This window comes from Grus americana, chromosome 6 (genome assembly GCF_028858705.1).
Source record: "Grus americana isolate bGruAme1 chromosome 6, bGruAme1.mat, whole genome shotgun sequence".
Lineage (NCBI taxonomy): Eukaryota > Metazoa > Chordata > Aves > Gruiformes > Gruidae > Grus > Grus americana.
In genome coordinates this window covers 42,111,396-42,137,872 of record NC_072857.1, presented here as the reverse complement: position 1 = coordinate 42,137,872, position 26,477 = coordinate 42,111,396, and the positions used below count along the sequence as shown (strand labels likewise).

Genomic DNA, 26,477 nt, shown 5'->3' with positions numbered 1-26,477 from the left:
GGTGGATGCACTTTTATTACCGCCTAGAATTTAACCTCGCTGTTTCCTGATTATTTGTGTTTGGTTTTTCGGTACGTGTTAACTGTTTAGCCTCAAGTGACTCCTGGAGTAGCTTTTAATGTATAACGTTTAATCTGTAATGTTAGAAAAACAGAGTGCATCAGGTTGCGTTGAACAGCGTGCAGGTAGGGCTATTACCCTTTGAATAGTTTAAGGGAAGTTTTTGAAGCATCCGGACGTAACTTTGGATATAATGAGTATTGAAAAGATCTCCGGAGCACCTCGTTCAGCACTGCCGCTACGCGTTGGCCTCTCCCCATCATCCCTTATCGTCTCTTGTTTCTCTTTAGTCTATAAAAGTTAAAAATTAGGATCTCCCAACTCTGCAAGGGGTACATCACGTGGAAAGAGTCGCAGCGATAGCCAGAAGAGCAGGGCTCGCGTTACCATTTCCGAGTGATTATTTCAAGCCCCCAGCAGTACGTTTTCTTCTCCCAGCCCTTTTCCGCGTGTCCGCTCCCTGCAGATGCACCCCCGCCTTGCGCCTCTCTGCTGGTGCTCTCCTTTCTCTTGAGCATCCCAGCCGGCGTACCCCCACCTCTCAATTCCCGGCCACGTCCTTCACTCAAGACTGACACTCTTTTTGGATGTCTGTCTCAGGATGCTTTAGAGCTGAACTTTTATCGTCTTTGGTTATCCTTTATTTTTTCTCATTTTTACTAAAGCTCTCTCTCCAGCTATTTGGAGTCATTCTCCCTCTGAAGAAATTAAGTGATCTGTCCTAAAGTTTGAAGACATGTGAGGTTATGGTTTTAGCCTCCGGGACTGAGATATTCCTTCCAGCAGAGATGCCTTTTCCCACAAGACTGTTATTAATCTCATATTTGAAAGCAGTCCCCTCAGAGGTTCAAACATGTTCTCTACTTTCAGTAACCATTAACGTGATGAGCAACACGAGAGAAATGCCACGTTCCTGTGTTGGACTCCTAAACCGAAAAAGATCTTGGGACTAGATCTAACTCAAGTTTTACCTAAAGTCATGTCCATCTTTTGTCTCTGTCAGTCTTTGATCTGTCATGTTAAGTGTTGAAGGAGCTTTGTCCTTTTAATTGTGCAGGACCAGAAATTTCTTCTGTAACTGCTTGTGATTGTAGGAGAAAGATTCAGAGGTGCACAACTTTGACAAAGTTGGTCTGTCCGGATAGGAAGCTTTGCTGCGTGGTCCTATGAAGTTCTTCAGCTCTGTTTGAGCTTCCCGAGGAGCTCTTCAGCCAGCGTTTAAAACCAGACGGGTCCTTGTGACGCTTGTTGCCTAAAGAAAAAGTGAATTAGTTACATCATTCCAGGAGCTTCTCAAGCATTTTTCTGTTGGAGATTCTTCATTAGTCTGTGATGAGCAAACAGGTGTTTCTAGCCTTAGTAGTATCTTCAGAGTTTTCGGTTTCCTAAGAACTTAGCACTACAGAGAAGGTATCATGAAGAAGTAGATATATCCGATCTGGTAGACATATCAGATGCTAGCTGATCTGAAATTTTACTACCCAAGAAATGCAACCTTTTCCTCCTTGCAAAGCATTCTGCGGAAAACCGATGAATTCTTTGTTTTTCCTTGTATTGAGACCTGACGTTGCTATGTTTGAGTTGTTTTGTGGTTTTTCTGTTCTTTGTATTTCAAAGAGGTAGATAAGAAATCTGGGCAGCTGTATCTAGTTTTTTTAAAAAAATGCTTCTGGCTAGAGACGTATAGTTCCTTCCGTACTGAAATAGCTGTCCAAGGCTAGAGAGGCAGTGCCTTTAACAATGTTTTGTGATGGCAGTATGTGATAGCCAGAGGCGAATGTGTTTGAAAATAGAGGAGTAACCTCATTGCAGAGGATACTAGAGAGCTAATTAAGGGAAGGCGAAGTTATTTATGGTGCGTTGTGTAATTTTTTACTATTTCAGATATGCTTGTAAGCATTTTCAATGCTGTCTTAACTTTCTATTCGTTCCCTTGCACTTCAGTTACCTTAAATTTTCTTAAATTACATGAGCACATGTTCATAAAATGGCAAAATTGGAGGATTTTTAGGGAGTTTTAATGGGCCTGGGATGCACATACTCATGTATTATATGGAATATGTTCCTAATAAAGTGATTTCTTTGCAAAATTGTCCTTTAAGAAGGGTTGCAGCAGCTAGAACAAATGACATACCAAGAGATTCACTTTATATTAGGAGAGCAAACTGAATGTTTGAAATGTCCTTGTCATTGACCACTTGATCTTTCAGCCTTCATTGTAGCATTCTACACATGTGTTTTTCATTTAATTCTTACATTTTTATGGAGTTGGAATAATTTAAAATTTCTAGGGAATTACACTGCGTCTCATTTCCATTAGATTCGACAATGACATTGTAAGTTATTTTCTCAGCAATAACCTTGCGTAGTTCATAAGTTCAAAAGGTATTAAGTTCAAAGCTTGAGACCTTTGATCCAGCAGAAAAAAAAGTAGCAGAAGATGGTTTATGATGATTTAATTATCTTTAAAACAGATTACACCTAAGAGAGCTTAAAGAAAATTGATAGAAGAACTACCTTTAGCTTAACGTGGTTTAGTTATCCAACGTGCGTTACAAGTAATGAAACTGGGGAAGTGGGGAGGGGTGGGAGAAACCTCACAAAAATCCTTGAGAAGTTTTGATCACTGAACTTTTTAGGTTGGCAGGGACCTCAGGAGATCATTTAGTCCAATGCGCCTACTTGAGGCTCTTAATTTGTGCCCATTGCCTCTTGTCCCATCACCTGCGAGTGCAACCCATCAGGCCCAATGAACTTAGGTATGTCCAGGTTTTTTTAAAGTGCTCCCTAAACCCTGATGGTCCTCCACAGAGGGTCAGTCTTCCTTGCTCCAGACTTTTCCTCTGATCTCTGGGGTCTGGGAGTCCTGAAGGATGGGCTTACCGGTCAAGAAGGCATTAAGTACCAAGGCCTTTTCCATGTCATTTGTCACCGGGTCCCTTGCTCCATTCAGCAATGGACCCGTGTTTTCCCTAGTCTTCCTTTTTTCTTTCCTGGCACCCTTTACATCCCTTGCCAGATTCAACTCCGGGTTGGCTTTAACACCACCTACACAAGATCACATAGCAACTCTCTACTCCTCTTGGGTCACCTTTCCTGATTCCAACTCTTGTACACCACCTGTTCATTTCTTAAGTTCAGTTAGGAGCTCCTTGCTCATCCATACAGGCCTTCTGCAGCCTGTGCTTGACTTCTTACATGTTGGGATAGATCTTTCTTGAGCTTGTAGAATCCTTGAGTATCAGTCAGCTCTCCTGGGCCCCTCTTCTCTCCAGGGCTGTAGCCCATGGGACTCTTCCAAGCAGATCCCTGAAGAGGCCAAAGTCTTCTCTCCTGAAATCCAAGGCTGTGGTCCTATTTTTTGCCCTGTTTCTTCCTCTCCAGATCTTAAACTCCACCATCTGATGGTCACCGCAGCCAATGCTGCCTCTGACTTCCACATCCCTGACTAGTTCTTCCTTGTTTGTAAGTGTCAGGTCCAGGAGAGCACCTTCCTTGTCAGTGTCTTGATCACCTCTGTCAGGAGTTTGTTATCAATGCTTGAGCCCTGCTGTCTTCTCATTCCAGCAGACAGCAGGGTGGTTAAAGTCCCCCATGAAGACCAGAGTCTGTGAATGTGAGGCTTCTTCCAGATGTTTGAAGAAGGCCTCATCTACTACTTCTACCTTATCTGGATGACTACAGCAGTCTAGCCCTTACAACAGCATTCATCTTGGCCTGTCCGCTTATCTTGACATTTAAGCTCTTGACTGACTCCAGACACGTACAAGGCACAGAGCCCCATGCATTCCTGTTCCTCCCTCAGACAAAGGGCAGCTCCCTCTCCTCTCCTTCCCAGCCTGTCCTTCCTAAAAAGCCTGTATCCCTCCATCACAGCACTCCAGTCGTGTGAGCTATCCCACCACGTCTCCATGATCCCAGGGAGGCTGTAGCCCTGTAACTGCACACAGGCTTCTCATCCTCCTATTTGGTCCCCGTGGTGCGTGTAGTGTAGAGGCATTTCAGAGAGGCACCCAAGTGTGCCAGTTCCCCAGGACAAGCTTGAGAGCTTCCCCATCAGGCTGTTGTGCCGTCATCTCCACCTTCGCATGCCTGCGCTCAAAGGGATGCCACCTCAGCTCTGTTTTGTTGGTTGCTGGGTCCTTTCTGCTCTCATCGCCCCAGGCCCTAGGGTTGCCTACCCTGTCCCCAGCTCCCTTAGCTCTTGTTGAGGAACCACCCCCTCCCCTGCTGTTTCTAGTTTAAAGCTCTTGCTACCAGCTTGGCCGACCTGTTGGCAAAGGTACTTTTCCTGTGTTTAGTCAGGTGGATCTCATCTCTTTCAAGAAACTGTTGGCGCTCAGAGATGGTCCCACGGTTGTAGAAACCAAAACCCTCTTGCCAACAGCAGCCAGTTGTTGGTCAGTACAAAAAAATTGGCATCTGTACTGGGGGCCGCGTGGACTCCACGGGGTCTTGCCTCAAGCTTCTAGGCAAGGTAATGCCCTTCTGCGTGTCCTGCTCCTCTCAGGAGGCGAGACATCCGAAACGCAGTAATCCACAAAGTGCTGGGAACCGTGGCCCTGCGTCCTGGTCCCTCGCGGTGCTCCAACGTTAGCAGCCAGTTCTTTGGGATTCTCTGCTGTAGCAACCTCTTCCCGTCCTTGCTGTGATACTCGCAGGCAATTCATCCTTTATCTTGCCTTTATCTGCCTAAATCTGCGTTGTGTGGGTTTGCTTAAGTTACGTGGCAGAGTCTCTCTTCCTACACGTAGGGAAAAAGGCTTAGTTTCAGGTTTGAGCCACTGTTCCTCACGGAGCAAGTGACTTATGAAGTAGTCACTCCTTCTGCATGTGTTCCATAACCGTGTTTTGATTTCGCTTTATTAGATTTAAAATCAATATTGCTTTTCATACCAATGACCTAATCCTTATTAAAGCTCTGCCCTGACAGCTTTCAAAGTTCAGCAGTTTCTTTAGAAGCCTACGAAATGGGAACAGCCCGAGCTCTTTGAGAGAAAGGAAATTGATTTATTTACCTGTCCTGGATTGAAAAACAGTTCACGTATTATTATTTTTCTTTTGTTCCAAATAAAAATCATAAGCCGTCTGAGATGGAGAACTGTGAATTTTACCTCACCAATGAACTTTCAGGAAGTCTGAGCCTGTGTGAATTATAGTGAAAATTATATTGTTCCCTTTGTTTTAGCAGCCACTTTCAGAGAAGTTCAGTACCTCTAGTTAGGAAGGTTTGGTTGGAATGACGTTCTTCTTGCAGTTTGCTTCTGTACGGATGCTCCCAGTTGAGTGTCCTCAGTTTCCTCTTAACTAACGTCATAGGAGTGCAAGTTTCGGAGGAATCTTTATGACAACCTCTCACTTTGCGGATAAAATTCAGGGTGATTCAAGAAGAAGCTGGGCAAACAAGGTCACAGAAATGTTCTTAGAGGGTTTGTGTGTCTCTGACTTTTTTCATAATTTAATTGCCAAATGTATTGATGGTTGTGATGCTTCTCCTCCGTGGGTTGGTGAATAGAGTAGCACCCATCCTACATCCACACTGTAGGCACAAGAGGCTCTCATTCCTTCAGAGAGACAATCAAGTGGAAAATGAAGGGGCCGTCATTACTTGGGACAAAGGATTTCGTAGTGCTTAATGCCGAGGGTATGCTGACCTTTCCCTTGAGTGGTTGTTTTGGACCTGGTTTATAAAATAAAAGCTATAATTCACCATTGCTCTTTTCATGAAGCTGATTCTTTGAGGAGAACAGAGCGAACTTTACCTGTGATGACTTACATTTTATTTCTCGGTTAACCTCTGGGGTGTTTTCAGATTATATCAAAACCCAACGAACCAGCTCGCCAGCATGAAAGCCACCCTGAGGAGACAGAAGAGGAGTTACGGGAACACCAAGCCCTTTTGGAGGAGCCATACGGCGACAGAGTCGCAAGCCAAAAGGAGGCCCCGGGGATGGCCAACATGGTGCAAGTGAAACAAGAACCCATCGAGAGCGATGAGGAGGAAGCAGAGCCGCAGCAGGAGCTGGAGTCTGGGCAGAGACAGGCTGAGCAGGAGCTGCTCTTCCGTCAGGTGAGCGCGCAAAATGCCAACTTAGGGACTTGGGTCTTCGTAGAAGATCATTTGGTTCTTGGTAGTCACCTTCTGCTACTCTAAGGGGGAGAAACTAGGGGGAACCAGCTCTTGAGGATTTGCTGCGTGAAGAAACCTGCAGGTAGAAGCGGTGCCGTCCCTCCCTAGAGCAGGCAGAAGCGGTGCCGTCCTTCCCTAGAGCAGGTAAAAGCGGTGCCGTCCCTCCCTAGAGTCACCATGTCAACGCAGAAGTCCCAGGGAGGAGAATCTGGATCACCCGGACAAAACACGGTCAGTGTTTGCAGCCACTGAACCACTTTCTTTTTGTTTCTTTGGGAAGACAAAGCGTGGCTTGACATTTTTGAGCACTAAATACTAGTAGGGGATTTTATTTTAGTCTGATGTTGTAAAACAAATTGACTGCCCCAGAGATGGGCTGGGTAAGGGAACAGAGGATCAGGTTCATTGAAGGGGCTTCCTTCCTGAGAACTGGAGATCCAGAGGTTGTGGCTGTACTCGCTTCTGAGGGTAAACAAGCGAGGCTTGTGGATTGCAAGTAATAAATCCGTTATCTAATGGATAGCCTGATCTTCCCAATTACGTGTCAGTCTCCCAAAAGCTGCCTGTTGTGGTAGCAGTGATGAAGGCGAGAAGGTCGTGCTTCTCTGAAGGCATCACCGCTTGCTCATCTTCACAACCCTTGGCGCTCAGCGTCTGTCTGTACCTACAGCCGCGCGTAACCCCCGCAGGGGACCGGCAGCCAAGAGCAGATTGCTGTAGCCGTGCCAGGGCGTAGCGCTCCGAGTAAATCCACAGCCCTTGGCTAGGGAAAGCGGACTTGTGCCAGGTTCGCAGTCACAGTGTCTGAATCAGGTGCAAATCGGTTGCTCCGTGTAGTCATTTGCATCTCGCTGCCGTCTTCCCGGCACCGCGGAGCTGACTCGCGTGTCCCCCGTGAATGTCGCTGGCTGTTGTTGCTCAGAGACTGTGTTTTTGGTTCCTGGTTGAGCAGCGTTATCTTCAGAACAGCGCTGCCTTGAAGGATCAATGCCATTGCCAGCCATGCTCGTACAAGGTGGTATTTGATTTATACAGTCACACCTGAGCCTCGTTGCCTTAGTAAATAAATAAATGAAATTAAAGGTAACGCGCTGCTAACGATGGACTGCGGTGATACCGTGTTCGTCTGAAAGCGCAGCCCCCGCCCCGGTCCTGAATGCATGGTCACACCTGAGGAGTCTTAAAAATATGATGTCCTTTGCCATTATTTATTCTCAAAGAGGAGAAGGAATAAACAGAGGAAGGGGGAAGGTGGTTAGGCTGCGGTTGGGGTGTGGGAAGCTGGAGCAGCCATCCCTTCTGACCAAGAGCCTGCCCAGCTGATGGCGTGGCTGCACAGAGAACCAGCTTGGTCGAAGACCTCCCCCCTCCTGCTCATTTATCAGAGTCCAAGCCTTGCAAACCTTAAAAATCCTTAAAAACCCTTTTATGAAGGCACCGCGCAGACTTTCAGCATCTACCTGCTTCTTTTCCCCGCAGCAAGCCCTTCTGCTGGAGCAGCAACGTATCCACCAGCTGAGAAACTACCAGGCGTCGCTGGAGGCAGCTGGCATGCCCGTCTCTTTCGGAGGGCACCGACCTCTGTCCCGCGCACAGTCCTCACCCGCCTCGGCCACCTTCCCGATGTCCGTACAGGAGCCACCCACTAAGCCAAGGTTCACAACAGGTAAGTTTTTTGGGGCGCTGGAGGCTGAAGCATTGGGGCTGTGGTGACTTTTTTTGCCTTCCATCGTGTTTTTCTGCCCTGTCCCCGCAAAGCCATCTCTTTGGCGTCTGCGTCTCAGCTGCGTTTGAGGACTCCGTAACATCCTGGGTTCATCAAGGATAAGATTCGGTCGTCTGACGCCCTGTTGTCCTGCTTGTCCCTTCCCCAGAGGGACAGACACCCGCCAGCCCAGACAGAAAATAACCTGCAAAACCCGATAGGAGCGCAGCACAGTACTTTAATTCTGTATCTCTTAAAAAAAAAAAAGAGGACGAGTCGTATGCTGTGACAAAGCTGATTTAGATGCAAGGCGGAGAGAGGCAGTGTTATTGCAAAGGGACAGCGTGCCAAATGCAGTATCTGTTGGCTGTATTTTCTGCACCTTCCCCCGTCCCTGCGCAATCTCATGCCGTAAGTTATCCACCGCGGGCTCTGTGCCAGCCTCCCCCTCCTTCCGAAACACAATCTCTGCCCAGGAGTCCGTGCCTGCAGGTTAGGAAAAATGAGGTGAGTTGATTATTTCAAGTTGTCTTGAACAGACAAACGGACTGGGCAGTGTTTTCTTACCTGTTCAGTCTTCATCTCGAAGGAAAACTGTTCTGCGTTCGTCTAGTGAAAACCAGAAGTGCGGAAAAGGTGTTCATCTCCCCGCAAAGATTAAAGGCAACAAATAATTGTTCTTCTGAATCCTGACAACCAACTTTTTTCCACCAAAATCTTTTCTGTCTATCCAGTAGCCTTAGTAACAGATGAAAGTTAATTTCTGTGCAACTTTTCAAGGCCTGTGTTGGGTGATCAGGCGGATTTATTTTGAAGTCCGCCTTCTTCCCCAAATGTCAGGCTCTGTTTTGTGAATGAACACTTTGCAATGTGATGTGTGCCCTGGGAAAAGGGGGGGGGGGGGGGAAATCCGGAACGCCTAAATAAGAGCAACTCGTGATTTTCTTTCTCTTTCACTTACCCATTTATTCTTCTTTAACCCACACTTTTTCCATCATTAAAGTCACCACTGTGCATCGGGTTTATTTTCAGACGCTGATGGTATGGTAATAGTGATACGTGAAATGTGACTGTGTACTTCAGCTGCTAGCTGCAGGGTGGGAGTACGACCAGCTCTGTAAAAGCCCGAGCAGCATCCCGTTTTTGCAAATCAGCCCTTTAAGTCTCTATTCGTTGTTCGTATGGAAACCTTGAAGTTCAGCAAAACTGCATTTCTAATGCAACCGGTTCCAGCGAGATTATTCTAGAGTTTGGCTTTTGCCAAGGATACAAAGAGGGGCAGTCCCCTGGCTCACCGTCAAACAGATGGAACTTGAGCATTTAATACACTTAGACCCAAACCTTGGTGCTTTAAACCCAAGGAAGCCTGGCCCTGCTTTAAGCAATTATTCATTCCGTCTCTTTCTTCCCTTCTCCAGTATTTCAGTTGCCTTGTCAATCATACGCAAGACTTTAAACTTACAATAACATTTCCTACCAGAGGATATAAATTTGACTCAGATATGTGCCTCTCAATTTCATTTAAAATTACAGGTAACGGTAAGAATGCAGATTTTGAGAACTGCGCTGCTTTGAAAAGCCGCTCTTACGACGTTAGGATTTATTTTCCTTGGAGGCAGGGTTTAAAACGCAAAGTGACTTAAAATGAGAGGCGGAATATGGCATTGCTTTTCTATAGCACTGCACAACGCAGTGGGATGATGTGAAGAATGCTCGGTGTAGTTCACCTGTTAAATATCCTTTTCATGGTGTTTATCCACGTTAAGACTCCAAGGGCTTGAATTTTTATTCCCTTCTATATCGTGCGGTTCTCTGCATTTATGCTAGGTGAACGGAGGCGGAAAACCACAATGAGATGTCTCAAGGGAGGAAGCGTTGGGCACTCACTGGCGCTAATAAAGGTGCAAAGCATAAAAGGTGAAGGACTAGTTGAATTAATCGTCGCTATCCGCTTAACAGCGGCGGGGGAAAAACAGAGCGTGCTGCTCCACGGGCATGGAAGCGCAGAGGAAAGGCAGGCGATTCAGCTGTCGAGCATGTGTGTGCGAGTTAAATTTCCTAAAGTTTTCTTGAAGTTGTCCACGGTGTGTCGGAGATTGTGTTTTTGGGAGGTGGATGCTAAAGCTTAATCACAGGGATTGAACTGTTCTTTGAAAGGCAGGAAATTAAAGTCTTGGGTATTTTTCAAAGCAGGGAGTGCTGAAGTGCATCAGGGTTCTTTTTTGCTTGGGAAATCCATCTGTTTGATAAGTGACTGCTTTGGAGACTGATCCTAACATGATTATGTGCTTTGGATTTCAGAGGAATTAAGATGTGAATTGTTGTGATCGTTCTGGGGGGGGGGCCTGGAAAAAACAAAGCTCCTTCAACAACCCCAATGAAGCCAACCGTGATCGCTCTAGACACGAATGTTACCGTCCAACAGACAAAGGAATTGTTCATCACTTTCATGTTTGAGATATACAGAAAACACTAATGCTTTCTCTGGACAGAATTAGGACCAGGCAGCTGGAAATTCTGGGGTTTATGTATAATTTATTTCCCTGCCTCCATCAGTGACCGGTACCTGAGACTTCAAAGGTACAGGGAAAGAGCAACATAATACACCTCTCAAACGTGATGTGCGTTACTCCACATGAAAGTGAAAACAGTGCCCTTCCTGACTTCTTCAAGCAATCAGTTTTATGTCCTGAAGCATGACATTTAATTTTCCTTCCTACTAGCATATAAAAGCAAGCTAGTCCTTGAACTTGCCCTCACTAGCACAAGTAGCCCCCTTGACTTTAATGAATGCTTCTGCATGCACCGGTCTACGCACTTGAATAAGACTTCTCAGGTTAGGCCGTTAATTTGCATAGCTCCAATTATCCAGTCTCTGATCTCCTGCAAAAATGGTTCCACAAATTATTCTGATGTTCTGCATTAAAGTATTTTTCATTTCTGATGAAGGCATTTATTCTCTCCTGCGCGGAGCAATATAATTATCTGAACCTCAAATCATGTGTTTGTTCTGCCAAGAAAAGCGTGTTGGTTATGCTTTAGCGCTGACCTTTAAAAATGATTGTTCTCATATCTTAAAGAGTATTGCTTCCAGCACCACTTAATTTAACTTGTAATGGCCGATGTAGTTTCGTATTTTAAGCTTTCCTTTGTGTGTGTGTCTTCATCTGAGCGTCCCCAGCCACAGGAAGGAACTGGGAACAGTTCCCTTCCTTCCAGAGGTTCAGTTTGGTGAAGAAGAGACCCGTTGAGTGGCGGGTGGTTGCGGTACAGAAGAACTTCCTTGAGACGCTACTTTTGTTGTTGAACCCCTGGGAAAGGAGAAGCTTTACAGCCCAACCAAATTCTACAACCCGCACTGCAGGCTCTGTTAACAGGGAGGAGTAGGCATCCTACCACCCCCTTTTCTGGAAACCTTTTCTTTAACCCCTTCGCCTACCTACGTCGAATAGGCTCGGTTACCAACACTCGTTGTAGATGTACGCATGGACTTCAAACACGGTGTAGCTGTGGACGCGGAGGTGCTGGTTTATGTGGCCAGGGATCTGGCCTGGGCGATACCTGGGAGATGGGCTGCGCCGTAGAAGACAAGGGAGGAACGGAGGAACGTAAGGGCAGTGCAAAAAGCTGGGTTTTCGTTTCTGTTTATCTTTGATTTGATCTGTCTTGGCTTCTGCCCTACCAGCTCTAGGGTTACCCAGGTACACAACAGGGAACGAACCGGAGACGTTTAATCTGGCTAGGCATTGCTTTACCTATGTACCCAGAGTTGCATGGCGATAGTTTTTCAGGAGTTACTATTTAAAACCTGGGGAAAACACCCTTTGAAAAGAAACTTGCAACACAGATTCTCATATCGACTGTTTAAATGGTCTTAGACCCTTCCCAGCCTGGCAGTGCAATCAGGATAATTCTCTGCCAGGTTGCACCCAGCTCCCAAGTACCAAAAGGATTTGTTAGAGCAACGGCATTAAGCATCGTCTGGGAATCCAGGAGGCGAGCAGGAAAAGGCTGCTTAAAATACACGGCTTGAAAATCCTTGGGTTTTTCCCCACAAACTCATAAAGGTATGGTAGGAACTAGCCTCAGATTTATCTCCAAGTTGGAGTGTCCTTTACAAATGAGGTGCTGCTGCCGCCGCTTCTCAGCTTTTGTATTTTCCTTTTCCCATTTCCATTAGTGAATCCCCTGGTGCACTCCCTTGCCTGTGCTCCGTGCAGCGTGCTTTCCCGTTGGCCTGCTTTTTGGCCATCACCCGAATCCCTGCGTTGCACCATCTTCCAGTCCTCGGGTCTCAGAGGGTGCAGTCCCCGGCTGACGCCGGCAGCAGCTTGCCCGTGGGCTGAAGGGAGCCAGGATCGCACCTAGACAAGGCAGCAGCTATCCGATGAATGACGTGCCGCTTGGACTTCTTTAAATTCCAGGCTAGTTGTTGATTGTGAATATGTACGTTGAATCGATACACATAGACCTTTTGGGTTTAAGTCTATAAAGCCTAGCCGTAGTCCCTGTAGATATGCCTGGAAGTTGGAAAAGACAAAACCACTTTCCTTTGTTTAATATCAATGATTTAGCCAAACCTGGTGCAGTCTCATATGGTCTAGGAGGACATCTACCTGGGGTCCTTGTGGGTAACAAATCATGGAATCATAGAATGGTTTGGGTTGGAGGGGACCTCAAAGATCATCTAGTTCCACCCCCTGCCGTGGTTGAATACTCTGTCAAAATGCACGATGTCCCTTGCAGCTGAGTTTCCTTCAAAAATAACCCGAGGCGCGAGGTCACTGCCGACCTTGCGCTAGTTTGAATAAACTCAGACCGGGGACTTCTCGTGGACGGCCAGCCTTACTGTTGGGCTACGGCTTCTTCTCAGGTGCCATTTCCAGGGTTTGCCTTTGCCCAGCAGCTCCTAACGAGGTTTGATGCTGTGAATCAAACGGGGGAGACCTCTACAGAGCTGTGCAGCACGATCTTATTTAACTGAACTTTGGCTAACCCAAAGGCAGTCAATTAACGGGCGCTCTGTTCTCTTCCTAGAACTGAATGTGGTTTGGGTTTTGTTGGGGGTTTTTTTTTTGGTTTGTTTTTTTTTTCTTTGCACTCACCTACAGCAAAGCGAGGAACTGCCAGATACCTTCCCCGCGGCTGAATACCTGAAAATGTCAGTGCCAGGGTTTGCCTCAGAGGGGAAAGCCAAATTTTTCAGCGGCAGAACATGCCTACGCTCAGTCAAAAGGTGTGAGCGCAGCTCGAGCCAAGCTTGGGTACGTGCAGCAGCACGGCGCTCGGCTCCGGGCTACGCGTCCATCTTCGTTCTCAGAGTCTGGTTTCTTACCAGCCCCTCTGAACTCCTCGCAGCCGCAAATTGTGCGGGGTTTCGGTTCTTGAACTGGCTACGTGAAAGCTCCCTGAGCTGCGTGCCCGCCGCAGCGTAGGTGTGCTCGTCTGGGTTTTCGGAGGAGCGGTGTCGGTTGGGGTGCAGACCCCTCGACGTCGGGATCTGGGAATAGCTCCTGCCTTCGCTGCCAGTTCAAAGGCTTTGGATTCTCATCCAGACTTTTGATTTGCAGCTTTATACTGTGCTTTCAGACAGATATTTCTTGCAAGAAACCTTATTCCTTGGGGGGGAAAAACCCCCACAGCCCTTTTGTTGTATTTTCTGGAGCTTCTGGCTGAAGGGACAGGTAGATTTAACCATTTATCTATGTCTCTTTTGCTTGAATGAAAAAAAAAAAAAAAAAAGACAAATCTTTTGTCACATGGACTGCGTAGCTGTGGAGGACCTGCTGTTCTCATCCGGTGGAACATTGGCTATGAAATCATATCTCCCCTTCCAAAAACGTACCTGGGCAACTCCGGAGCATGAATCAAAGTCTCCTGCGCCGTTGTCGTGCCAGAAATACTCGGTAACGCGAGGGGATTTAGCCGCCTGACTCCTACGTTCAGATGAAACAACACTGCTAAATACCTACGTATCCTGCTGAATAATTATGCCCAAGTGTGCGCTAATAGCCTTAATTAGCATGTTGTCAAATAACGTGGATGCAAAGACTTCAGCGCAAACTATTTTATGAAACATAGTGCCTGCTAATGACATATTCCTTCTGGTTTTTAAACCCAAGCCCCAGAGTCATTTTAGGAGCAATTCTAAAATTGCAGAAAAGTTGCAGGTCACGTTCCTGCGCCGGCACCCCTGTACCCCCACTGATGCTTTCAGTTGTCACCTCCCGTCACCCTCACAACTTCAGCCTGCAGAGACGTTGGGGACTAATTTCTTTTCCGTGTCGGTTGAGGATTTCCAGAGGGGAGGGATCGTGGCAGGTTTGGTGCTGTCTCAAAGCACCGGCTTGGATTTTCATTTCTTAGAGCTCTGTGGCTCCCGGTAAAACACGCACTGCTTTTGTCTAGAAGTGTTCAGTTGAGTATAAAGTGCTATAGTTAAAAAAAAAAAAAAAGGCAAAAAAAAAAAGCTTTTTTCCATATATCTGGCAAAATTATTTTTATTTTAACTGAGGGCAATTTTGTAACCTCTGCTGCAGGCCTTGTATACGACACCTTGATGCTGAAACACCAGTGTACCTGTGGAAACACAAACAGCCACCCGGAGCATGCGGGGAGGATCCAGAGCATCTGGTCCCGGCTCCAGGAGACGGGTCTCCGTGGCAAGTGTGAGGTAATAAAAATACCAGGGAAGGGGGAGATGAGGTGGTGGGCCTGGGGGAAAGGGAGGATTTGGATTTGTCTGGCTGAGTCGACTCCCGGATAATGAGCATTTTGGGGGGCTGATTTCTGGTCTGGACGATAACGTACGTACCGAACCTGCAGCTCGGGCTGTCGATTGCTGGATGTGCAAACTTTATACTGCGTTCTGGCTCGAGATTTTTATAGCTCCAGCTGTTGGCGATGTTTTGCCATATGTGGCCTAAATTTAATCCATTCCTAGATGACTGCTTATGCTTGCGTGTGCGCGTCCGTCAGGAGTGCTTTTCTAGCGATCTGATTTCATTGTGTTGCGACGACTGTTAGAAATTTCGTGAAACGTTGGAGAATGCTCTTGCCCGATGTTGCAGTTGAGCTGCTTCTCTAATTTTCGGGCCTATTCCCTATAAACTGGAAGTCCCTACCAAGCGTTGGATTTTGAAGCCGCCAAAGATAAGAGCAAGACGTGAAGTAACCGTGGTGTTTGTTATCGCTCCAATCGGAACAACAAAAGCAACAAGTTTGTATTTCTGTGCTTTCACAACTTTTTGGTGAGGAATGGCCAACCTGTAGTGAAGGTACCGTAAAAAGAACGAGGGTAGGAGGATGTAATTAAGCACTGGTCCGTCACAAGAGGTTAAATTAATTGCATTGGGCAGATACGTTTTAAGAGCAAGGCAAACTAAGATAAAAGCTTCGATACTGAAATAAAAAGACTGAATGATTAATAATTCTGATTCGTAACTAACAGCGGTGATGACACGTGAATGGTAGCGTGTGTTCATCAGTTCTTTGAGCAGCTGAGGGGCTGAATCACGCAATATGTGTTTGAGTTATGTCAGCATCTGGCTAGAAGTATTCTCTGAGCAACCAGAAGAGACTTCCACTTGGTGGCAGCATTGCCATTGCCTAAAGTTCCCCATCGTACCCTTACTCATCCCTGAACAGAGGAAGGCAGAGCTTCAAACCTCTTTCTCTCTGTGGAGACCCATTTAATTGAATTTTGGGATTATTATTTGGGACCGAAAAACAAGACAAGTGCCCCACTGCTGTCTAGCTCCTCCGTTTAGAAGCAGGAGCTGAATCGCGCAGTGCCAATTGCCTCCTTGCCTAGGTCGTTAACGCGTGAAGATCGTCACTGTTATGATCCCAGGCAACGGTTGCTTTCACGACTGCAGTTGTTCTTGATGCTCACCTGCTTTCCACCCGCATTTCCCTTCAAATGCAACCTCATCTTGACTCTTCCTTTTTCTGAAAATGAAAAATACGTGATTTTAGCTTCTTGCCTCAATTCCGGTGTTTTCTTCAAGGTCTGGCCTGCCACGTCAGGATCACAGCTGCTGTAATTGCACTTGCTCCTCTCTCTAGCTAGCTTTCCTTTATCATCACCGTCTCCTACTCCTGCCCAGACCTGCGTTAAAGTTTCCTTCTTTATCTGAACTTTCCTCGTGGGCTTGATGGGCACAACCTTTCCCCGTTTCTCCATCTCCTTCCTGCCTCCACATTTCACTCCTCTCTTCTTGACAGAGGTTTTTCTGGAACCAGTCATTCACTTTCCACTGTCCACGACCAAAGTAATTCTTTTCTGCATTGCATTCACCGATGTAATTCTCTTCTGCGTTGCAAAGCCATTTGGTCACTTCAGAGCCCTTCGGAGTCTTTCTGAAGCTCCTCAGCTGGAAACTGTCTATCGGTGAGCAATCAATGGAGGGGTTTTCTGCAGTGAACCTTCACGTCAGGTACGCTTGGGTGGCATGGGGACAGCTTTTTAGACACGAGTCATCTCTGCTGCAAGGTCAGAGCACGTGCGTGAGCTGTTGGCATTGCCTGGGACGATGGGCACGCCGCCATAGGGCAGGGACAGGAATGCCGTATGCTCAACACGTAGAAACTTTCATTCTGTGGGACACAGTCCATGATAGAACTGGTTTAGAAGGAATTTTGGAGTCTGGCCTAATAATTGCGATTACTTTGAATAATTATATTATTAAAGTCCTTTTCAAGTCCTTGCTGCCGGTGCCAAAGCTCCATGCAGGACGTGAGCTGTGCCCTCCATCCCCCCCCGCAGCGGTGTCCCTGATGTGCCACACTTCAGCGGAGCTCTTTGTGAGGATGGTGACGCTTGTACCAACGCAGCCCGCTACATATCTACAGCTTTTAACGGATTATAACTGCTCCATCTGCACAGCAGCCTGGCAGGCACCGGGCAGGAGGAGAATATTTTCAGAATTAGTAGTAGGTCTGCAGCGAGTCAGCAGCAGCACCTGGATTATAGCACTCAGAAATTTGCCAGGCTGTACACTTAATTTTTTTGCTGAGCTCCTGTTTTATTCGATACTATTTTTTTTTTAGCCAGTCTTGCTGACGGATGCATCTGCGCGCGCTCATTTTTATCTTCACTGTTGCAGGTCTGTTGTCCTGTGCCTCGGACGTTACGAGCCAGTTAAGCAAGCCCAAGGGCCAGATGCGAAAATTGTTTGTGATTATGTAGTTTAATCCATTTCTGACAACTCGTGTTTGTAAAAGGACAGTTTGAACTTCGACGTTTCCTTATCCTCACGTTTCCCCCTTCCTTCCTCAGCAGCTCTTTGGCGTGGGTATAGTTTGATTCTGTTGGGTGCAAGTAGTTGCTCGACACGGATTAAAAACACGGCGCCCCGAGTAGTAAATAATCCCGTAGACTCTGTGTGGGATCAGACGAGACTCCGCTGGATCCCCGTCCTCTTCCAGGAGGAGTTTAACAGCTCTCGTTCCCCCCCCAGCCGCACGCTGAAAATAAATCCCAGCTCTGCTTTCTCATGCGAGCTCAAACAATTCTCGGTGTCCGTCTCCTGGAAATGTTCTTCTGGCGTTTCTGTTGCACACATGCCCCAGAGCCGGAAGAAGGCTCGCAGATAAATATTTTTATTGTGCATGCAAACAAATGCTCGCTTTGAAATTTCAGAAACGAACGAAGTGAAAACCTGTTTTCATCAGGCAGCCGAGAGGCTCCTAGACAACCTGCCAAGTGCCGAGTTCCTACCATTTCTCTCGGAGGCAACAGAAGCGAGCCAGAAGGGGCATGAATATTTTTAGAACAGGAAACCCCCCCCCCCTACATTGCTTCCTTCCACCCCTCGCCTCTCATTTTTCAGCAGTGAAACAGATATGTGTATGCTACAGTTGCCCAAAAACCGTTTTACGTCCAGCTGAGGGGAAGACGTGTGCCAGATTTGCGGTGTGATGGGTGAGAGTCTGGCAGAGTCGCGCAAGTTTAAAGATGACCCTTTGGAGTGAAAGCAGTTGTCCCAAACTTAACGACAGCTGCGGTTTAAAATATTGCTTGTTTAATTAAGTTAGCTTCATAAAATACGGCAATTACTCCGGTGGACATTCAGAATTTAAAAGCAACAATTGTACTAATTGAGGTAATCTCAATAAAAGACTCTGCCCCCTGAACAAAAACCCGCAATCGCGGTGTAGAGTGATCCTCCCGACCTTCATCAAGAGCTCCAGGAAATCGATGGTAAGTTTTGCTGTTAGTTTCGACCGTAATCAAATCCCCGGGCTGCTCGGCCGGGCTGGGGAAGAACAAGTTTCTCAACCAGGGTCTATCTCCAAGCACATCTTGGCAGCAATCCTGCATGGGTTAAAGCATCAGGACCGTTAGCTGAAGGTTAATTGCAGCTGCGGAGGACTGACATGAAGAACCAGACCCTGGGCTGGGCTGTCTGTAAGAGCAGAGCTGTGTCTGCGGCTTTCCCGGCACAGCGTCGGGCCGGGTGTCCGGCAGGATGGGTCTGGGCGGCGAAGCCTCCGGAGAGCTGCTGCTCCGTGCCCAAGGTTTCCCATCGAGGGCGTGTGGGAGGTGGTGGTGGTGGAACCTGGGAAGTTGGTCTTTGGAGAGAAGCTTTATAGCTGTTTTCATGGCTTTTTGTGGCTTTTTTGGGGCCGCAGTTGGGACCAGATCTGGGTGGTGGTCTCTCAAGGTTCGTACTTTCTCCTGTTGAAACATCATGGGGTGAAAGGGTGAATAAAATGCAAACCAAGAGACTAGTGGGATCCTCTGTTCAAAACACAAAGGAAAAGCTGGCTCTGAGGAAGTGAAAGTGCAGAAGGACGTGTATAAAGAGTGGGAGAGGAGAGGTGGCGCGATGTTCTGAAGGCCAGGTTTTGTGCGGAGAGGGACACGAAGGAAGAGCCAACTCGTTCATTGGGGTTAAGGCGGCAGCTCCTGAGCTGAAAGCCGGGCTTTAGCAGCCAGGAAGGAGGTTAGACAAGAGCGGGGGTAACACAGAGGGGGCAAGATCAATAGGCAACATGAAGCTTCAAAGATAAGAGTATCATGACTTAAGAGCTCTTTGAAAGCAAAGAACTGCTCAGATTAGGAGCGTGGACAGTCGGCTGAGCCGTAGACTGAGATACAGGTCATGATGGGTCTGGAAACAGGAGTGAGAAATACGTTTTGTTCTCCGACTTGATTTTGGGGGGATTTAATTCATTTTTGTGGTGTCTTTGTGTTAGAGCCAAGGACGAAGCTTGTGGCGCGTGAGCTGGGAGATGAGAAAGGTGCAGAACCATCTCAAGCTTCATCCTTTCTAACCAGGCAATGCTTGCTGTGACGTTTGCGATAGATATCTCTTCCCATAAACAGCAGCTTTTTCCTTGAATGTGTTTTACTTGCACTGCGGAAGGAAGTTCTCTTCTACTACTCGTAGTTTCCATTCGGTTAGGGGTGTCACGTGGAAGGGATGGGTAGCGTTGATGCCCTCCTAAGGAGCACGGAGCTTGAACGTCTTGGTAAGGCCACCGACTTTAAACGGGAGCAGCCCTTCCCTGTGCCGGGGAGCCGAAGCCGTTCCCGTTCACGGAGGAGCTGGCGCGTTATTGCGCCGGGCTGCCGTTCTCCTGCTGTCTCCACCTAACGCCAAGAAATACAGAAGGCTGTTTCTGTACGTCCCCTAAACGCAGCAGCTGAAAATGGGTCAGTACGTCTTCTTCAAAAGAAAAGAGTTGGCGTGTGGGCTGGAGGGAAGCGGTAAAAGCCGGGGGGAGGACGGAGGCAGGCTTACCACCAACGAAAGCGGAAGACGGGATAAAAGTTCAAGGGGGATTTGCCAGATATTTCCATCCCTTCTGGGTCTAGCATTTTTGTGATTATTGCCTCTCTAATGGGATCCATGGCAAAAATGTTTTGCCTCATCATTAACCTCAGGAAACGCTAGGTGATGAAGCAGAGCATGGAGAGAATGAAAGAGGAACTGGGGAGCAGAAATGCCAAAATTCGGAGAGGCGAAGTGCACGAGTGCTCCCGCCGTGCTTCGATTCCTGCTGCCTTACGCCTCAAACGGTTTTACAAAGCGATTTCCTGCGTGCTTTGCAACACGCGACGGAGGCTTACGCTGAAGGTTTGAGACAAAACAAAAATAAAAATCCCCCGAGTCTGTTCTGCGGACCGTGCCTCAGGGGTGGAGGTTCTGGGGTCCCCGTGCCACGTTCTGCCCCAGGATGCTCTGGCTGGGCCAGGCTGCAGCCCAAGATCTGCGCGGTGCGACAGCGGGCGCTGCTCGGGGGAAGCACCGATGCCTTCGAAGCGTCTTGTCCCCAGCGCTCTCCGGCAAAGTAAGCGGCACGCGGCAGCGCCTTCGGAGCGGCAGCAGCTCTCGGGAGCGAGCAGCGTGGTTTGACCTTCACTTCAGAACAACTTTTCCATTTGAAAGTCTATTCTTTTCAGGAGCGTGGTTTCTTTTTTCCCCCTTTTTTTTTTTTTTCTTGAAGCTATCTTTTTTCTTTTCCCTTTTCGTTCTCATTAGAAACTCTGCTTCTCCAGGAACGTGGAAGTCTTAAAAAAGCAACCGGCTTCAACGAAGGCAGCGCAGGGGGTGCACGCGCTCCCGCGTGGGCTGCGCGGTGGGATGCTCGATGCTGAGGCTCGCGTCTTGGGTGACCCTGGGACCTCTACAAGAGGCTTTCAGAGATTTCCAATATTTTGCTGTTAGCTATTTCTATTTTAGTGTTACTATTGCAGAGAGGAATAATCCTGTCGTTCCTTCTGTAGGAAACAACCCCCCGAAACGGGAACTCCTTTTAAAGCATTTTAATCCGAATGAATCATGCTGAAAAAAAATGTGAACTAATTCTAAGCCACATCAAATGCTTTTTTTTCTTTTTGGAGAGTAGGGGAGCGCACGTGTGCTTCTGAAGCAAAGCAAACCTTATTTCTAAATAACTCCTTCCCCTCTCTCACGGCCACCTCTCGACTTACCCCCAGCCTCAGCTCTTACTCGACTTGCTGCACATCTCCCCTGCCAACGTTTCGGAGGCGGTCGCAAGCTCCCAGTTAAAAAGGTCAGGTGTTTTTTCCGCTGCCAGCAGTCGATTGCCTTCTCCGGCATACCTGATACCCCCCGGCACCGCCCGCCTGCTGGGGAGCGCTGGGATCCTCCTACGCCCAAGATTTAGCATCTCCGAGCAGCGCTTTGTTCTTACAAACGTTATTCTCCATCGCAAATGGGTGGTGGCACCAAAAGAGAAACCCCAAAGGTACGCCAGACCCCTATGCCAAAAAAAGGGGAGAAGATCCTCAATTTGTAAAATTGACGTCGAATCCTGCCGACAGCGGTAAAAGCTTTGCCGTGATCTTCGGCGGCGCCAGGGTTTTGATCTCGGTGTGCATCTGCCCTTCTGGGTTTCAGCTGGCACCGAAAGCAGGGATGAGCATATTTGCGCCAAGTGCTTCCAGCTTGACCTGCATCATCGTGTAAGAAAATAATTTGCGACAGATTTAATCTTGTGGGATTTCCAAGGCGAGTTTTAGAGCAGAAGGTTTGTAACTGACCCTTCCTTGCTCGAAGGTTCAGCCTGGAAAGTGGTGTGTTTGGGAGAAGTTTTTCGGTTAGCTTAATAATCCTGGTGGGAACGTCGGAGGGCGGTTGGGAAGGACACGTTGTCACCAAAGAATCACTTTCTGATGGCTTATAACTGAAATCCTGAATGTTCAGTAGTCGAGCAATACCCGTGTAATTTAGCAAATGCTCACAGGTAAGTATTTTAAAACAAACATAAATAAATCCAAAGATGACTCTATATGGCAAGCTAGTATTTTGAACAAGGGATTAAACCAAAATCTGTTTTACAGGGAATTTTTCTGCATTAAAAACCTCTTTCAGTTTTTTGCTCATTGTCTTTATGATCTGCCAAGGAAAAAGAAAAGTTCTTTAATGAGAGTTAAGCAGTTAATCAGTGATTTCATCACCCCTTTTCTTTCCTCTTCCAGTGCATTCGTGGAAGAAAAGCAACTCTAGAAGAGCTGCAGACAGTTCACTCGGAAGCCCATACGCTGCTGTACGGCACAAACCCTCTGAACAGACAGAAACTGGACAGCAAGAAACTTCTAGGTATCGTTCCCTGGGGAATGGGTTCCCTGTCCTGACCTCCAGCACTCGCTGGCTGCCCTCAGCCCCGCCTGGCCGTCCCTCAGCAGCAGCAGCATGAAAGGTGGGGTGCGGGGCTCTCTCCGTCCTCAGCCCCGGGCAGTTCCCAAGCGGATTCTTCCCACCTCCATTGAACGTCTGCTTGAGAGCAGTACCAGACACATCTCCCTTTCTTCAGGTAGATCCCTAAACCCTAGATAGCTAAAACCTCCTTTCTTTGACGTCTTCAAAACCTAAAAGGAGATTTTCCTGAGAAGGAGAGGTAATTCAGATGTTTTATTTTATTATTGGACACCCTGCATGGTAGAAAGCTATCCATCGCTAGGTAGGAACCAGAGCATCCTACTAAGGACCTGGATCTGCAGCACCAACCAGCTGCATAGATATCAACAAATGACTGTTGGTTTCGTATGGATAATCTGCAAGAGAGATGCAGGGGCCTCTTAGATAGTCTCACATTTATTTAATTTGGAGTAAGATTGTTTATTCCTTTCACTGGAGACTGGGTCTTCCTGAAATAGGATTGCATCTGCCTTAACATACAGACATTTTCCCTGCAAAAAATCCCGGGGGTGGTTGTTCAGATAACCAACCCCCACTAGCAACCAAACCACATTGATTTTAGCACCTTACCTTGGTGGAGACATCAGCTTCTCCCTTTACTTTGCGCGTTTTCCCAGCAGTAGGTGAGGGACAGCTTGGGAAGTTCTTACGTGGGGATTGGCAAAAAGACAGTTCTGGAACCTAGAAGTTGAGAAAGTTTATTTTGGGATTAGCTTGACTTTGGATGATATAAAAAGAGGATTAACTTGATGGGCCTGCATGACGTAGTAGTCACAGTAAAGGAGGTGGAAAGGTTTTGCAGCGTACTCACTATGTACATTAGATCCCCGAAGAGGAAAGCTATTAGCCAGTTGTTTAAACATGCAATTAGCGCTGTATTTATAGCTAACCTACCACCTCTTTAAAACCCAGAGAAACAAGAGGTAGACACCTCTGGCTGAATGATAGAGCAATTAGTATGTAAAGTTTAAAGAATTTATGATGTCATATCCTTAGTAGTGTAAAACTCTTGCCTCGCGTAAGGTGTATCCACCAGTCCAAAGAAACGGCATGTAAATCTTCCCCGGGAGATCTGAGAAGGCTCCTCGTTTGCCGTTGCACCACCTTCACGCTGACTGATTTCTCTGCCAACCCTCGAACCGTAGCGCTGAAGGTGTGTGAGGATGGGTGTCCTGAGCGTCTGCTGTGGTGAGGTGCACACAGCCCTCCAGCACCTGACCCGTGGGCTTCACCGGTCTAGAAGCAGGCAGGGTTAGCACCCTGTCTCTGGCAGCAGTCATCACCTGCGTGGTGGGGCTGAGTGGGTGGTGGGTCACCCTAACCCCTCTCCTTGAGGAGATACCCCTTGCAAGATACATTTTTAGGGTGGGCTGTGGTAACCCTGAGTGTTTCCTGCTCATTCAGATGTCAGATCCTCCTGAGATACTCCTCCGTTCCCTCTTTGACTCTTGGCCCGATCTGTATCGGTAGTTCCACAGATACCGTTTGGAGATACAAACAGTTGATTTGGGTAGTATTGGATTTGGGGATACCCAGGTTTTGCTGAACCATTCCTGGTGGTTTGTTTAGAGAACCTGAGGGAGGAGAAACCCTTGCCCTGTCTGTGAGTAGTCGTGTAGCTTTGCTGTGTCCCCCCATCTCTATTCTGCAGAGATGAAGTTTGTTCCTCTAGTGAAGAGAAACAATTCTAATGTCTGAGGGTATTTCAGTACAAAACGTTACCCATTGGGTGTAATTTGTAAAGACGACCAAGTTGTCAAGGACCGATATTCATGACAAAGCGGTTCTAAGACTGACGGGTTTGTGGATGTTGGACTGGGGCTCGGCTGGGGCTGTAGCCAGCACCGACGCTCGTGCCGAGCACTGAGTTTGGAGGAAGAGCAAACAGCTTCACCGTTTAGCGTGGCTGCCGGGCGTCCCACCAGGCAGGAGAAAATAAATTGACGGTTTGACAGCCCGGGCTCCAGAGGGACAGCGCGGCGAGCCAAAAGGCCGAGCGCCTGGCTGGGATGTCTGCATGGCACCCAGGGAGAAGCTCTCCTTGGGGAGCGGGGCAGGAAGGGGCGACGCTGGCCCTAGACCCAGTTTCTTTGCTTGCTGGCTTCCGCGGTGCTGGGCCTGAGCAAGGGCAACAGCCGCTGATGTGCTGGGAAAACCTCCCTGGAAAACCTCGGAGCGTGTTTGTGTGTTTACAAGGCTGTAAGCAGCCCCTTCTTTAGCCATCCTCTCCTGTTGAGACTTTAAAGGGCGTTTAAATGTACAAAACAGCTTCGTGAGGTTCTTATAAATACGTTGGAGGGTAAATGTGTGGCGGGCGTGAAGTCAGAGACCCAAGCTTTGCGTGAGGCTCACATATGCAAATGTAAGTTCGTTAGACCTGAGTATCTTGACGTGTGTACGGCTCCGGTGGCTGCCTCCCTGTAACCTCGTTGCCTTTGATATGTCTACGAGGAAGAAAAAGCACGAGAAGCCTCAGCCTACGAGGAAGAGCTTGTGAAGCTGGGGGATGAAAACACAGCGTGTTTCTTTTTCAGCTTCTGCGAACGATAAGGGAGATGTCCCTTCATTTGGCGGCTCTCTGGGAGAGCGGGAAGGGGCGAAATAGTTCAGGCTATTAATTGTAAGCGGGCGTCACTGTGGCTCCGCTGATTACTTTTACTTCTGCAGTCGTCCTGTAGCTCGTTACTTCGGAGTCTCACTCCTTTCTCAGGCAGTGCCCGTCTTTATACGTGTTGGAGAAGACTTGGAGCGGAAGCCCACCGCTGATGTCGAAGTGACTTTCCCCCGAGCATCGCGCAGATTTGCTTTGCTGCGTTTTATCAGGCGGCTTTGAAGGTGGTGGCCTTCAAGGCACGTTGCACACCTCTACCCCCGGGAGCGTTGCTAAAGCCCTTGAAAGTCCGAGGATGAGAAGTACGAATCCATCTCTCGTTTGACAGCATAAAGCTTTGGAACCTGCTGAACAAGTTTAAACTTAGGCAAATAAGGCTGCTTTTAATTTGTGGAGGGCAATCATAAATTGTTGTCAAGAAGATAAATATCAAAATAATGGGTGGATTAGCAGTGAAAGATGTGACGGGAGGTCCGAGGCAGGATAATCGGAGAACTTTCATGTGGATCTAATCAAAGAGTGAATTTGGCTGTGCGCTCAGATTAATAATCCAGGTGCATTAACTCCGCTCCCAGTCACAGGGGCAAGGTATTTGTCTGTGATGCCTTTGACACCCGCGTGGTCCTCAGGAACGTCTGTCTGCCGTCATGGCTAATTCACGCTCTACAAAGCTGGTAGTTAGCATTTCAGGGAATTTATTCTTTCAGTATAGACATGACTAGACCAAGAGCCTGATCTGATGGAGCAAAAAAAAAAAACCAAACCCAACCCTCAGCCCAGTTTATTTCACCGTTAGCTTTCGTTAACTTTAAATAGGTCTCAAGCAAATGAATCTCAGGCAATGTGCTCCAGATCTTTTACAGTGTCTGCATGCAGCTATTTCCTTCTCCTCGCTTGCCTGCGGTGCGCAGACACGTGTACAAGTCACGCGCATAGGGCGGCGATGGGTACGAGACAGCGTGTTCTGGTTTCAGTCCGTGGTTTATAAACCTGCAGAATTCTGAATGGAGGATAATTTGCTCACATGCAAGCCCAGAAAGTGATGCTACAGTTCTTACAGATGCAAAATTATCCCTACAGATGGTTTTCTCCATTTTTCTCAAATTCTTAATGTTGGGTTTGCTCTTTCAGTCAAAACACGTTCTGTTTGCTCGCCACCGGTTTATTTTTTGTCCTCCTCCTTTATGAAGCTCGTGCGCTCCAAAGTCTTCTAGTAACTCTGCAGATGACTGATAATTAGGGTGTTTTTATGATTTCCTACCAACTTCAGTTGAAAGGGATGAAAATGTCCATCTGAGAAGACATGCCGAGCAGTTGTTGGTAGCGTCTCAGTCGTTTATAGTCAGCACGACTGCTTGAAATGTAGGAAAGCACGCAAACCTTGCATAAAAATCAGTGATTTACAGAAGGTTTTTATATTGGAAAGGCTTTTGAACAAGCCCAAGCGTGTGTATTGTGTACGTACATGTAATGTAACGGTGTCGGCTGTGTGTTTTCCGAAAATCACAAGAAAACCCCAGTCTGTTCCTGCGTTCGGAAAGATCACAGCGTTGCCATAAAATTGGACCAGGATCTGGTGAACTTTGCCTTTTTGACTTACAGGGTACTTTTTTTTTTTTTTTTCCCCCTACAGGTTCTCTAACGTCGATGTTTGTCAGGCTTCCTTGCGGTGGTGTCGGGGTGAGTACTCTCTTTAATGTGTAAATAATGGCCTGTTTGTTCTCCCGGTCCCATCGGTAACAAAAATTGTTGCTTTGCATTCCATCGACCGGGTAATTGCATCCAGATGTCACCCAT

The 26,477-nt window shown here is 47.5% G+C and overlaps 1 protein-coding gene across 22 annotated transcripts in view; it reads left to right on the top strand.

The window, feature by feature from the left end:
- The window catches only part of HDAC4 (histone deacetylase 4), a 248,173-nt gene that overhangs the window by 190,169 nt on the left and 31,527 nt on the right, over positions 1-26,477 (top strand). For all 22 annotated transcript variants that reach the window (XM_054829930.1, XM_054829923.1, XM_054829925.1 and 19 more), the window contains 5 exons: positions 5,873-6,130; positions 7,670-7,856; positions 14,435-14,568; positions 21,850-21,970; positions 26,314-26,360. In XM_054829930.1, coding sequence (XP_054685905.1) covers positions 5,873-6,130; positions 7,670-7,856; positions 14,435-14,568; positions 21,850-21,970; positions 26,314-26,360 — 747 coding nt within the window. The remainder of the gene's footprint in view (positions 1-5,872; positions 6,131-7,669; positions 7,857-14,434; positions 14,569-21,849; positions 21,971-26,313; positions 26,361-26,477) is intronic.